The following is a 14,916-nucleotide window of genomic DNA, read 5'->3' on the forward strand; positions in this document are numbered from 1 at the left end:
TTTTTAAAAAAAAAAAATTAGGATACTATGCATCCTGATAAAGTTCCCTTGGCCTTTGGAATTAAAATAGCCCCACATCATCACATAGCCTTCACCATACCTAGAGATTGGCATGGGGTACTTTCCATAAGATCATCTCTCAATGCAAATCAAACTAGCTTTTAGGCTAACTGAAATAAAATCATGCCAATCTCTAGGTATGGTGAAGGCTATGTGATGATGTGGGGCTATTTTAATTCCAAAGGCCAAGGGATTTTTATCAGGATGCATAGTATCCTAAAAAAAAAAAAAAAAAAAAATAATACTTAAAAATAAAAATCTGCCTGCCTCTATGGGAATTTAACATAGGGGTGTACTCACTTATGCACCATGTATTTTAAGGAAGAACATTTATTTATTTACGATACATTATTCATTCACAAAGAAAATTGGTGTCCTTAAAGGTTGGATTTTTCCTAATTTTTTAAATTAAGGCATTAAGTTCAATTTCCAAAATATGATTTTTTATTCCTCTTTTTAGTCAACTTTAGCATGGGTGTATTCACTTATGCATTGCACTGTATATATATATATATATATATATATATATATATATATATATATATAATCATTTCACAATAAATAGGATAACAGGAGTCAGGGCTGAAGTTTGGGACACATGAAATTATATTTATGTCAAAAACTTTGAAACATTTTAATAATCAGTAATTAAAACAGATCTTAGTAAAGTGATCTGAATATGCTGTGAAATGTTATTTCTTGGATATAGAGGAGATCAAGACCTCAAAAAGTGGCAAATGCAGGCCAACCACATTTTGCAAGTGAGTTTAATTTTGTTAAAACAATTTTAATTAAAATAAAATAAAAATAGGCAAATAGGCTAATGCAAAGAAGAAAACAGAAGGCTCAAGTGACCCTTGAAACACAAACTCAATGTTGCTCATTCCACATGCGAATCGTGTAGCTATGTGATAGTTAGCCATTTTTCACCTACAAAATACAAGCTCTAATTGCATTTCTTAATTCAGTTTCTCAATATTTTTCAGCAGTAGACAGATGCTATAAAGACATCAAGTACTGTGGAAGAATTAAAACCAACCCTGCAAAGAGAGAACATGCCCTCGGGAAAAAAGAAGCTAGTGAATAAATCAGAACCATTAATGAAGAAAAGAATACTGCCAGAACTTATGTTTTTGACTGCAATGTGTCCAATACATTTGGATCATCATGTATTGTGATTCATTTAACTTGATATTATTCATATTTTGGTTGAATTCTTACATCCTTAGTGTTTTAATTATATACCATGGTCTGTTTGAATGTTCGATTCAAATTGGCTGGAACGGTGTATTAAAACCGTTTAATGCACAGGTAGTATCTGCTCTGTATCAATGTATGCTTTTATTGAAGCACACACACACACACACACACCACTTGTACACAGATATTTTAGTAACACTTTATTTTACAGTGTCATTGTTACACATTACATCTAGTCACTGTAGAAATAACTGTAAATTATGCATAATTATTTGCATGTAATTAACCCTAAACTAAACCCTCATCCTAACAGTAAGTACAAGTTAATTATTATAACTCAGTACTTATGCATAATTTCTCTGTAACACAGACACAGCCAGTGTGCACACACTACTAATGTATGTTTCTGTCAATGGATACGCTCCACATGCGTTTCACGTGAGAGTAGCTGTCCAATCAGCTGTTAGTATGTAAATCTGTTGCTGACATGACAGTTCTTCACGTGCTGGTGTGTGGGCTGGAGACACGCCGCTGATAGAGACTCTGCCTGCATCATAGACTATTAATCTCCTGTCTGGGAACATTCTGGCTTCACAATACATTACAGCAGCTATGGTGAAAAAAAGTGGACAAAACAGTCACTCTTTCTAAACTTTGTTCGATGCGAGTGCCAAATGCTCCGTTTACGCCGTCATCACCCGGGTGTTGATAGTGCGCGAGCACAGGTGAGACCAAAACAGCACACATTACCTTCTGTGTGTAAGCAGACACTCAGTGTTAATTCAGACAGGCACAAAACAATGATGAAAGCCCTGGGCAGGGCTTGACAATAAGGGGTGCCCGATGGCCCAGGGCCAGCGTGAAAGACACTCGGGACAGTTGACGGAACTGTTACTGTCCCGATCAGGCAAGTGATGCATATTGTCACAAAAGTTTATCATTTGCGCGTTTGAGCTTTTCCAATTTTTCCAATTGAATCATTCAAGTGCATGATAACTTGCGAAAGATGCTAAAGAGACTCAAGCATTGTGTGAGAAGTTTTGTCAGCCAATACGAAGTTGAGTTCGCTTTAAGGTTTTACTAAACTTAAATGGACAAATTCACACAAAAATTGTGTCAACATGATGGGCAAGTATCCTAGTAAACAGTCGGTTATGCCTTAAGTGAACAGTCGAAAAAGACAACGCATGTGTACAGTATAAGTATATTGGATACGTGCATTGGTCTTAAAGTGACAGCAGCCTAATATCCCCGCCGCTGTCTGTAGCCGTTTCTCAATACCAAGTACGCAAAGTTCGGACTTGAGTCCTTGGTAGTTTGGACTTGACAAGTTTGACTCAGGAGAACGAACTCCCTAGGACGGGAGGACGCAAGTCCGATAATTCTGAAATGGAACAGCGGCGTACTTGATAGCGTCACTCAGCTCGCTCTGGCTACTCCAGTTATCTCTTTATGTATATCTAGGCTACAAATAAAACAAAATATGTTATGAACCACCACTCTGCCTCTTTTCATTTTCATTTAAAAATAAAAATAAAACATAATGGCCACACAAATGTGGTTCAGGCAACGCAATTGATTATCTTCACTGCATATTTATAACAACACGAAATATAAAGCACAACCCTGACTCTTGATGAATGATGAATAAAAAAACATTATAATATTGATCATTAAAACTAACATTTAGCAAAAAGAGACAGGGTTGTGTCATTTTATTTTATTATATATGTAGTGAAGAGAATGTAGGCAACATGTATGCTATAATAAAATATTGTATATGTTTTAAATATATAAAATAAAATGACATAACCTTTTTTTGTTAAATGTCAGTTTTAATGATCAATAATAGCCATTATAAAAGTATAAGTAGCCTAAAAGGTATAAGAAGCTATACAATAATAAAGCAAACGATTCAGTCAAACAAAAGTCAGCTCTCTAGGCTACAACGTTAAAGTTAAATAGACTAAATAAAGCTATGAAACTTCACTTTGCCCTCAGCTTAACGTTTTGCCAGGGAACAAATTATAGATTAATGAGACAAATAAAATAAATAAATAAATAAATAAATAAATCGCCCATTAGATAAACACAAAACGATTTATATCTCATGTTAAACCACTAGACTAGAGACATCCGAGCCAGCGGCAAGTCAGCAGCACTAGCTGAGGAAAGGCTGTTCTCGGCGGGGTACATGTGCGCCGAGCATCCGATTGCCTGGTTCTCACAACTCCGAAACCGTCAGATCAAATTTTCAAATAGGCGCTATCTTTATAAATAAACCAAAGATTTGAGCTTTAAACAACTACATTCTCGCCTGAAATACTCTTACAACTACATTTCGTGACACAAATACAGCAGTATTTTTAAATTACGCGGGGTTTCTCCTCTGCTATTGACGCTTGCTGGTTGGTGTGAGATGCATTCTGGGATACCTGGCTGTCTCAAGTTCGCACAAGCCACCTCTCGATGCATCCTCGGTAAAAGGGGCGGATCAAGAACACATCCGGGGATTTGAACTGGACTTCGCTAGATGTGAACTTTGAATTGGAACAGTACTTGGGCAGCGACTGATGACGTTTCACAAGTCCACAAGAACACAAGTACAGACAAGAACGCATATTGAGAAACGGCTTGTGTTTTTAACGTTAAAGTCTGCGTGAACCGGAAGTTGCAAACGACTTTTCTCCAGCGTTGTGCCGCATTTCCAAGTGAAACGGAATATTGAACAGAGGGCAGGGTTTTACTCTAGCGCTCCTCCTCTCCATCTCTCCTCATAGCAGACTAACGGTTTGAGGGGAGTGGTTAAGCGTTTTCAACCCAAGCCGTCAAACTGACGTCATCAGAAAAGGAACGCCATTCCAGACCGGAAGTAACTTTTCAGATTCTGATTAAAGATTACCACGGCAAACAATTTTTTTTTGCGTATTAACTTGCATGGATTAATTGTTCACCACAAGACTAGTAGCAGGGCTCCAGACTGCATTTTGCGACCAAAATTTGAGTGTGTGTGACTGAATTTTACATCCAGTCGCACATGTGCGACCAGTAAATTTCATCTCGTATAGTGTGATAGTGGGCGACAACCTACGTACGATGCTTTACGACATCACGACAAAAAGACTAGCATGTTTAATTTTTTAACGGTCCTCCATGACGGGTTCCGTCAAGAGTGAATGAGTGTGTGTGTGCGCGCGAGTGAGTGAGCGAGAGAGTGTGTGCGCGAGTGAGTGTGTGTGTGTGTGTGTGTGTGTGCGCAAGCGAGAGTGAGTGAGTGTGTGTGTGTGAGTGAGTGAGAGCGTGTGTGTGTGTGTGTGTGTGTGTGTGTGTGAGAGCGTGTGTGTGAGTGAGTGCGTGTGTACATGTGCGAGTGAATGTGTGTGTGAGACGGCTCGCGAATGACTGGTCGTAAAGCAACGTGTAGTCTTACAATGTTTCTTGTCCAGGACATGACAAGATTTTTAGGAGTCAAAATCGTGTAATCTGACACAGTGACTATCATAACATACAAAAAAATTGTGTAATCTGAACCAGGCATAACTATAATGGTATACTGTGGTTATAAAAGTAGCCTACACATCTTTTTCCAGTACTTCAAAACTATATCATATTTAAATGTTATTTTTAATGTGTTGACCAAAACATTTTTGTTCATCCTTTAAAGATTGTCTCTATTTATAAAACTGAAAGTTTAAGAAGTAGGAAAACACTTATTTTTTAAAAAAAGAAAGACTAAATTACCATTGTAAACATGGCTGCTGAGGGAGCTTATAGGCTATTTTCACTCCCTAATATCTATTTTGTCACTCATTTTGCTTTTGAATTAATATTAAGACATTATGAATGATAATAATTAAAGTTAACTTTATCTATACACCTCAAATTAAGCTCAGTGCTTTGTCATCCCACAGTGCTACCAAACACTTTCTGTAGAACTTAGTGCCGCTGCCCTCAGATGTTAGTCTGGAGCCTGTGATCTTAAAATAAAACTGCACCATAATTTCTGTACGCTAAGTCTATTTATTATCAAAGCATTTGTCTGTAATAGTTATTTAGGGGGAAATGTGAAGGTGTGCCCCTAAATTTTCTGCTTGCGCTCCTAAAATGTTAAGTCAGGGGCTACAGCGCTCCTAATAAAAAAAGTTAGTCTGGAGCCCTGAGTAATATGCGCTAACAAAGTAAATAGGGTCAACTTTGATTTCATGTCGACTTTAAATCAAACAGAAGACAACAAACAAAACAAAAACAAAAATCACTCACGGCTCTTGACTGAATAACTTTTGTAAGGGTTCATCTTTATTTAATTTAGTTAAAATTATATACAGTTATTTTATATTTGATTACTTTATTCAATTTCTGTACCTGAAAACTACCGTTAGACCTATCTGAAAAACCTGAAAAGCATTGTTTATTTTATTTGTATTTTTGCTCTGTTGTATTTATTTGTGCTAGGCTATTGTTTGTAGTTAAGATTTTTTGTTCTTAATTCTTATTTTATTTTTCTTTATTTTGTATTTGACAGAAGTCCTTTTTTCCTGAACACAGCACATACCGAACCGTACCGAAACCCTAAAACCGTGATACAAACCGAACCGTGAGTAATTTGAACCGTTACACACCTAATTCAAATAGGAAAGAGATATTTTAAATTGCAATAATATTTAATAAAACTAATGTTTTTAACTTTGATCAAACAAATCTAGCGTTGGTATACAAAAATATTCTTACTGAATATTCTTACAAAAATATGTTACTGATCCCAAACTTTTGAACAGAAGTACATATCATTATGGACAAGTTTGGATACAGAATAATTTAGTTTCTAATCTGCTTTTACTAATTGTGCTTTTCAAAGCATAGCATTTTTATCAGTGGTTTTAATCCATATAACACTCTGAAACACCTCAGAGTTGAAGGATAGCATATACCACTGAATCGGAGAGCTTGACAGTAATTATTTGCCAGTGTTCAGGCCAACACTATTAGACCAGGTGCAAAACAAATGTACACTATCCTTGACAGAGGCTACATTTCAGCAATCTCTTACTGAATAAAAACAACAGCCACCCATTTGTTTGGAAACCTTTAGAGAAATGACAGCACATCGAAAAACAGAAGTCATAAATAATATTCATTACAGGTGATGTGTTAAGGTAAAAGGGCTGGTCTCATTAAGCAAGAATATGCTGCTGTTCCTCCAGCATTCTGCAGGCCAAAATCTGCCAGCTATACTCACAATCAAAGGTGAGGCCAAGCAGAAGAGCTACATCCCAGGGAGCCATTTAGTCAAACAGGATGTCCCGCAAAACTCAGGGTTCATTCCCAGACATTGCCATTTACTACTGGCCATGCAACTCCCACCCAACATCACTGTGAGAGGCACATCCATCCCTATTCCATCACAGACACTAGCTCATTTAATAAAGCCATCACTGTATAGCATTGGCATCAGTAATATGTCATATGCTTTTAAAACAACATCTGCAGCTCTCTGGGAAATACTGTAATCATGGAAGTTTAAAACCATCTACTGGGACACAACATGTCAGACAGGATAAGTATGTGACCTCTGCTGTACCAAACAATCCCGGCTGAAGGCTTTACGGCAATGATTCAGTTGCACATATGGGGAAGCCCTGTACAGGAACTCACCACCAAATGGTGTAGAAACGCTGAATGTAACACACTTTTGCCCCTGAAGGCCTTCCCGGATTATCCAGCTTATGACATAGGCTATTGCTACACTATTTGAACCTTGAAATAGAAACAGGCGACCAAGAAAGACCTCTTGGGGGGAAAAATGGTTAGGCAGTTCACAAGACAACATGCCAGGACAATGATATGATACAACAAGATCAATGAACCTTGATTGTCCTGATGTGTAAAAAAAAATAATAAAAAATAATAAAAAAAATAATATATATATATATATATATATATATATATATATATATATATATATATATATATATATATATATATATATATATATATAATAAATAAAAAATTTGTAAAAAATTATATATATAGGTTTTTTTTTGGTGATTTTCCTTTTATTGTGACAGGACAATAGAGAGATGACAGGAAACGAGGAGGGAGAGAGACGGGGATGGGATCAGGAAAGGTCCACGAGCCGGGACTCGAACTCGGGCCGCCTGAGCGTAAAGGCAACAATATTTCAAAAATTAAAAATTATCAAGCAAAAATTATCAACAATATACAGAAAAATGCACAATAGACACAATAGGATCAATGACCCTCAATTGTGTGGATGTATTAATTTATTAATAAAAGTATTAGAAATTACTAATGAAATGCAATTTATACTTTGGCCAATGACTTATTTGAGCATGTTTTGAATTTCTGAATTAAAATTAATTTTGATGATCTTTTATCAATATTTCTTACTAAAAAGTTTTTTAAAAGTTCTGAAAAAAACAATGATTAAGATGTTTACACACAGGCATTCTGGTTTAAGGAAAATATGTTATTACTTCTAGTTTATGGTTACACCACATGACGTTTTTAAAAACATTAAATTGAAACGTTTCTTGAAAATAGTCTAACATTTTTAAAAGCCATAGAAAAACATCATGAACGCAAAAAAGTGCATTTCTAAGAACTCTGCATGTGTTTTAAACTAGATTTTTGGAGACTCGTATGCCATTGACCTAACACTGGATTATGGTTGAAGGCTAAGTGCAAACAGAAATCTAGGCTACTTTTTGGGACATACTGCAAATACAGACACAAAATATTTTACGTTCCTATGAAACGTCGAACAGATGCACAAATCTCATCAGCGATGAAACAGATTCCCACCGTGTCACACTTTATGCATGACAAGCCCTCTGCGCGCATTTGTGTGGGTGTACGGTGGTAATGATCAAGGGAAATTGATCTGTCAGCACAACATCTGTCCTGTTAAATCCTATTTTCTTTAGGCCACATCCCCTCAAAATAAGATTCGAGGATATGAGATCAGCCTGCCGTGTTTCCGGATCAGTGGCGGCGCTGTGGGTTACATCATATTTATTGTTTTTGTCTTGCTCTGGCCCTCAGAGTCAGGGCAGGCTATCTCTAGCATGGCTAATTAAAAGCCCAATAAGAGCTTAACTGCATATCAGGAGATTACATCACAAAGATGACTCATGCCCTCAGCCTAGGGGAGTGCATCATGTGACCGCAGGGCTCCGCCCATCTAGTCTCTCAGATGACACTGATGAGGTCCCAGAGCACCTCCAGAAGAACAGCCTTGCGTTTTCCTCTCATCATCAAAACAATGACATAAGAGGAGGGGATGCACGGCAAGCATCGCTATTTCTTTTGCTCATTTAGCTTTATCAAATTTCCTCCCTTAGAATTAAACTTTGTGCGTAATTTACCCTACGCTAAGGATGTGATGATACCCGAAATCTGGCATTTTCATCTGGCTCACAATAAAACAGAAAAAAAAGAATTGTAAACCTTATGCGCCAGAAAAACAAGCGCGCAGCCATCTTTAGATTTTTGTCTTTGAACTTCCGTTTTAGCGGTAGCTCTGTATATTTCTACGGCATCACTGTCGAAGAGTATTTAGCTGGTGAAGTGGATTTACTAACTGTAGAGTTAACTAAAGTTATCATGACCACTGTAATGTTTGATGCGGATGTCATAAATGTCAGTAGAACAGTAGACTGGGAAGATTTTTAAACAAGCGGTTCATTCATGAATTCGTAAGATCTTAACTTATCCACATGCTGCGAAAATACAAACGGAAGACACTGAGCGCAGAGCTGAAAAGGGGCGGTGTATATGTCTAGAGAGAAGAATATCATAGAGATTTTGGAGTGGGCTTCTGTTTTGACTTGAACTAAACAACCACAGCAACCACCCAGAATATCTAAACCACAAAGAAAGCCACCCATAACACCCTGGCACTGTGGTAGAGTCTTGAACTAGCTTATCGAACTGGCTATTTCTTAAAGGGATAGTTCACCCAAAAAATTAGATCATTAATTACTCACCCTCATGTCATACCAAACCCATAAGACTTACGTTCATCTTCGTTCACAACAAATGAAGATCTTTTTGATGAAATGAGAGCTTTCTGTCCCTCTATTGACAGCTTACGCAACTACTTTGATGCTTAAAAAAGTTCGTAAAGTTCACTTATGATGAACAGATTGAATTTAGGATTTACTCATATTCATATTCACTCAATAGGCTACATCAGTTGTGGTAAACGGAAGCTCAAACATGTTCGTGTGACGAGCGAGAACCAATGAGGTTCATTCTTGTGTTTCGCAGCACTTTTGAGCTTCCGCAAGAACCAATGAGGTTCATTCTCGTGTTTATCTCTTTATGAACTTTTTGAAGCGTCAAAGAGGTAGTTGCATAATTGTCAATGGAGGGACAGAAATCTCTGATTTCATCAAAAGATCTTCATTTGGGGTCCAAAGATGAACAAAAGTCTTACGAGTTTGGAACAACATGAAGATGAGTAAATGACAGAATTTTCTTTTTTATTTAATTGTTATGGTATCAGAGTCCTGCACGGGTCCTTTTTGGTAAACCTGAACCCGCAGTTCTTAACAGAACACCCGACCCGTTATCCGACAACAGCACCAATTTAATTGTGTTCCCGACCTGACCCGACCCGTTTGACAAAGACCGCGACCCAAACCGCATCCGTCATGTAGCCTAAACAATACAAAACTTTTGCCTATATGTGAACAATCTGCCCATTACAGGCTATTTTGATCAAATGTGCATGAATAGGCTATATGTACTGACGCTTAGAGATCTCCATACATCAAGCCAAATTAGCCTATATTGTCATAATATTATATCAGGGATATTTTAGCGGATTCACTCTGCATTTAAATGTGGTTGTCTCTCCTGAAGCTCAGCAGCGACATGGCCGTTGGTCCTCTTGGCAGCATGAAAAATAAAACTTTTATTCTAATTGCAAATAGAATACAGAAAGCAAGCAAAAAGTACTCCCTTTTATAATGACTGATGCTGTAAATCACTTCAGTTGCAGCGCAAACGATGCTGTGCTCAACGCTGCAAAAAACTTTGAAATATTAGAAACATTCAGTGAACACAAATAAGCCCGGGACCGTTTGAAAGCAGCTGCCTATCAGTGGGTACCGAATTTAGTCAAAATAGTCTCTTGGCTATTGGACCCGCAGTCTACTGTGTCTACTGATTCCCGACCTGCATTAAGTCCACACAACCAAAACGTAATCAAAATCTGAAAATTTGCTTCCGCTCTGGAATGGCGTTCCCTCTCTGATGACGTCAGTTTGACTGCTTGGGTGGAATATTCTTAACCACTTCCCTCTAATCGTCAGTATGCTATGAGCAAGAGATGGAGAGGAGGTGCGCTAAAGTAAAACCCTGCCCTCTGTTCAATATTCCATTTCACTTGGAAATGCTTCACAACACTGAAGTCGGTTACAACTTCCGGTTCACTCGGACTAAGTATTTAGAGAGCGTAGAGAGATCAACTCGATGGTATCATTCGCAATGCTTCATGTGAGTGGGCGGAGCTAAAGAGTGTTGCTTTTGTCTACTCTCCGATTGGTGGAATTTTCTGTACAGCATGTACTGACATTACGGGGTAATGCCGATTTTCACCAGGAATTGCACTGTTAAACACCATTATTTAAAAAATAAGCTGAACTATTATGGGCTGATGGCTTTAGCATTTGCAAATACGAAGGAATAACAACCTGTAGCTCAAAGTAGGTCTGTCTTTAAAGGTTTGTAAGTTATTGTTCAAAATCAATTTCCTTATGGAGAAAATTAATAGAATGAATAGAGTTTTTACCTCTGGAACCCACTGTTGCACTCTGCAGCTGTTTGTAGGCCTATGTAGTTAGTAGTCTTATAAGCCAAGTGTTTCTGCGGAATTTAGGCTAAAAGTTTCACATTACTTTAAGAGATTTTCCTGTTGTTATTTTTTTCAATACCATAATATACAGTTATGATACATCAAACATGGACTTTCAAACCAATTAAAAACATATAAGGACTACAACTACCACAAAGATGTGAGTTTACGTGCTTGACAAATCAGACAACTGTTAGTACTGACATAGCCTATGTTTTGTAGAAACACAATTGCTTCAAAATTCATATTTGAGGTATGAAATCAATGTATGGAGCCCTTAAAGGGACATGGTATAGGAAATAATATATATAAAAAATGTGTCAAAGCTTTTGCGTTCTCTCGCAAATGTTTTATGTTCCCCCGAGAAACTTGTGTTCTTTGCAAGTGAACGCAAAGTTACTTCGGGGGGGGGGGGGGGGGGGGGAGGATATGGAGCTAGAATTGTGTCTTTATTACATGCGATAAAATAAATGATCTGAGAGAAAAAAAAAAGTTTGAGAGAAAAAGTTATCACACTGATAGCAAAAAAGCATTTCATGAGAGAAAGAGTTTTCATACCAATAGCAAAAAATAATAATATTTGAGACTAAAAAAAGTTTTGAGAGAAAGTATTTTCTCATAGAACATAAAAAATATAAATTTGAAATTTTTAAAATTATTTCTGAGAAAAAAAAAATCTCTCTCAAAATACTTATTGTGTATTATATGCTCAACTAAGGCAGAGGCGGCATCTATGCCGGTGAACCGAACAATGGTGTAATGATTCAGTTCGACTCCCAAGACAAGACGATGCTCACCCGACTGGCCAATAGGAACGTGGCCCCGCCCATGACACAATTTTCACAGCAAAAGCAAAATCCTGACACGAGAGCAAGAAATTGCATCGAGAGCAAAGAAAAGCGTTTTGAGAGAAACACTTTTTTTTTTTTTGAGAAAATGTTTTCACACTGATAGCAAAAAATATATATTTGAGAGTTTTTTTCAAAGTATTTTGAGAGAGATTTTTTTTCTCAGAAATAATTTTAAAAATTTCAAATTTATATTTTTTTATGTTCTGAGAAAATACTTTCAAAACTTTTTTTAGTCTCAAATATTATTATTTTTTGCTATTGGTATGAAAACTTTTTCTCTCAAATATTCCTTTTTCTCTCATGAAATGCTTTTTTGCTATCAGTGTGATAACTTTTTCTCTCAAACTTTTTTTTCTTCTCTCAGATCATTTATTTTATCGCATGTAATAAAGACACAATTCTAGCTCCATAGGGGAACACAAAAGTTTTGCGACGGAACAAAGTTTCTCTGGGGAACGCAAACCTTTTGCAAGAGGAGGCAAAAGCATTATGTTTTGTTTCCCACCCATTCATTTTTTTTTTTTCTATCACCATGTCCCTTTAGGGGCTCTGTAGAAATGTAATTTATGTTGTCGAACAATATGAGGAAGTCTCTCTAAGTAATGTTAACCACTTATTTTATTTCGCTCATTAACACAAAATACTAAAAGCCCATAGGAAATTCCAGAGGGAATCTATTGTGAATTGGGGCCCATCCCAATACCCACACTTGTGGTCTTGGCCACTTGAAAGCATGTGCATGGCACACCACAGAAAGAAAGTGTGCAAGACTGTCCTAGGTCTGAAAAATGCCAAAGCTCAATGCCCTTAACACACACTAAATCCATTCCAATCCACACTACCTCTCAGCACGGTTTTTGAGGCTATGCATATGCATATACTCATGTGGACACTTTCCAGTACAAGTTAAATTAATCATACATTACATAAAATTTGGCAGTAAAATGTAGAGTTGCTCATAAATAAATAATAAAACCTCAAATAGAAACCTAACAGTGAAATAAAATAATGTAAAATTTAGCATAATTACTATAAATTAATGGATATAAGTAAAATTAATAAATGAATTCATTTATAGACAAAAGCAATGCAAATTAGCCATACATTTATATCAAATGACTTCTGAAGAACAGTGATAACACACTTCATAACTGTAATGTATTTGGGATTCCTTGTTGCATGATGTAATACACAAAACAGGTTAATTACATCATTTACAGTTCCCGCCCAAACTCGCTGATTGGATCCTTCTCGACTCGTGCAGCAGGTGGATTGCCAAGAAATTCATCCCACCACAGTCCCATAAGGATTTAGAAAGGATCAATTCAAATCAGTGCGATTCTTTCGAATCCTTCTGCTATCCTATAGACGCTTTAACACAGAGCACAAAGTACAGGACTGCTTATAATATTAGCTCAGATAATCCTGTCTTCTTAAAGGACAGGTTCCATTGTCAAAGCCAATGGGGTAGCCTAGCAAATTAGCTCATAACAAACAGTCCCTATAAACTGTATTATAAGAATACCTGCGTTAGCAAGCAAGCAAAGTAAACAACACATTGCCTCTCTCTTACATACTGTTACAGAAACATACGCAACAGTGCTGATCAATGAATGAGCACGAGAGAATTCAAACAGGTCCACAGATGCTCTGCCACCGACACTACATCACTGACCATAAAAGTAGAATGCAAATCAGAAATATGCACAAAACCCAAGCTATTTATTATATAACAGTTTGTATTTTGTGTACGGTTATTGCATAACACTTGAACGCGGTCTTACCTGCGCTGCCAAAGAAAAGAAGCACCAAGATTATCGCCTTGGTCGGAAACATTTCAATCCCTTTATGAAACAGTGTGTTTACTGTTTATTATTGTCTTCCGATTCTTGAAATGAAGAATTCGTAATCCGTAAAATTAAGCCTGCGAAGTTCCCACGAAGTTTCCTGGATGGGACGCGAATATGTACGAGGATTCTGACCGTTGGACAGTATTGATATTTTTGCGGTTTAAATTCGCGTGCCCATATGTCGCGCGCTGAGAATGAGAGACAAGAGCGCGTGCACACGCAGCTTCAAGATGCACGCGAAATAATCCGCCCAATCAGCGGCGCCTCTGAGGAAAGACAACGATATCATCAAATACTGCACTGAACCCAGCCTGGAAACTAAATACGACTAGGCTACCACATACACCTGGACTGCCCAGAGAAAGGAATGGGAGAGGGATCGATTTATAAACAAATATTTTTCACACACAGTAGGCTATTTCGGGTAAATTTAATAGACACGAATATTTAAAGCGCTAGTTCACGCACAAATGAAAATGTTGTGTCCATATACTCTCATGTGTTGCTGTATAATATTCTTTCTCCTGCGCATAAAAGCGGAGATATTACTCAGATTCAGAATGTCAATTTCGGTCACATTCACTGTTGATGTAAGGAGAAAGATGCATGGTGAATCAGTCCTTTGGCTATTCACTGTAACAACATGAGGAAGGAAATTACGACAGTTTATTATTGGGATAACTGTTCTTTTAAGACACCTTTTGGTAAGGAAGAATAAAATTTGGCATACATCTTTTCTCGATAGATAGCCTATAAATTATAATCGTGTAGACGATGCAGGCGGTGCCCCATTTTGCCATTCTGGAAATAATGATCTCCCTCATGCATCAGTTCACTGATGTTTCCTTTATCTCTCTATATCCCGACCCATGCAGTGCTAAAGAGGAACTGCTTTTCACTGTGGCTTTTGAAATGGATCCATGGACTTTTAGAGAACAATGATCATTTAAAAGTAGAATACAAGTAGCCAATTTAAAGCCTTGCTTAGGAGCTGGCCAAGTGTTTTAGTTTAAGTGAGAACTGCAGTATTGTCCTCATGCATTGCACATTATTTGCAATGATGATATTTGATTCC

The 14,916-nt window shown here is 37.2% G+C and overlaps 1 protein-coding gene across 10 annotated transcripts in view; it reads right to left on the reverse strand.

Moving 5' to 3' along the window:
- ncam1b (neural cell adhesion molecule 1b) overlaps window positions 1-14,037 on the reverse strand; it is a 97,966-nt gene extending 83,929 nt beyond the window's left edge. For all 10 annotated transcript variants that reach the window (XM_084126265.1, XM_084126264.1, XM_084126259.1 and 7 more), the window contains exon 1: window positions 13,776-14,037. In XM_084126265.1, the coding sequence (XP_083982391.1) occupies window positions 13,776-13,827 (52 nt within the window). In that variant the 5' untranslated portion in view covers window positions 13,828-14,037. The remainder of the gene's footprint in view (window positions 1-13,775) is intronic.
- Window positions 14,038-14,916: the final 879 nt, after the last annotated feature.

Source organism: Abramis brama, assembly GCF_963993115.1.
Source record: "Abramis brama genome assembly, chromosome: 10".
Classification (NCBI taxonomy): Eukaryota; Metazoa; Chordata; class Actinopteri; order Cypriniformes; family Leuciscidae; genus Abramis; species Abramis brama.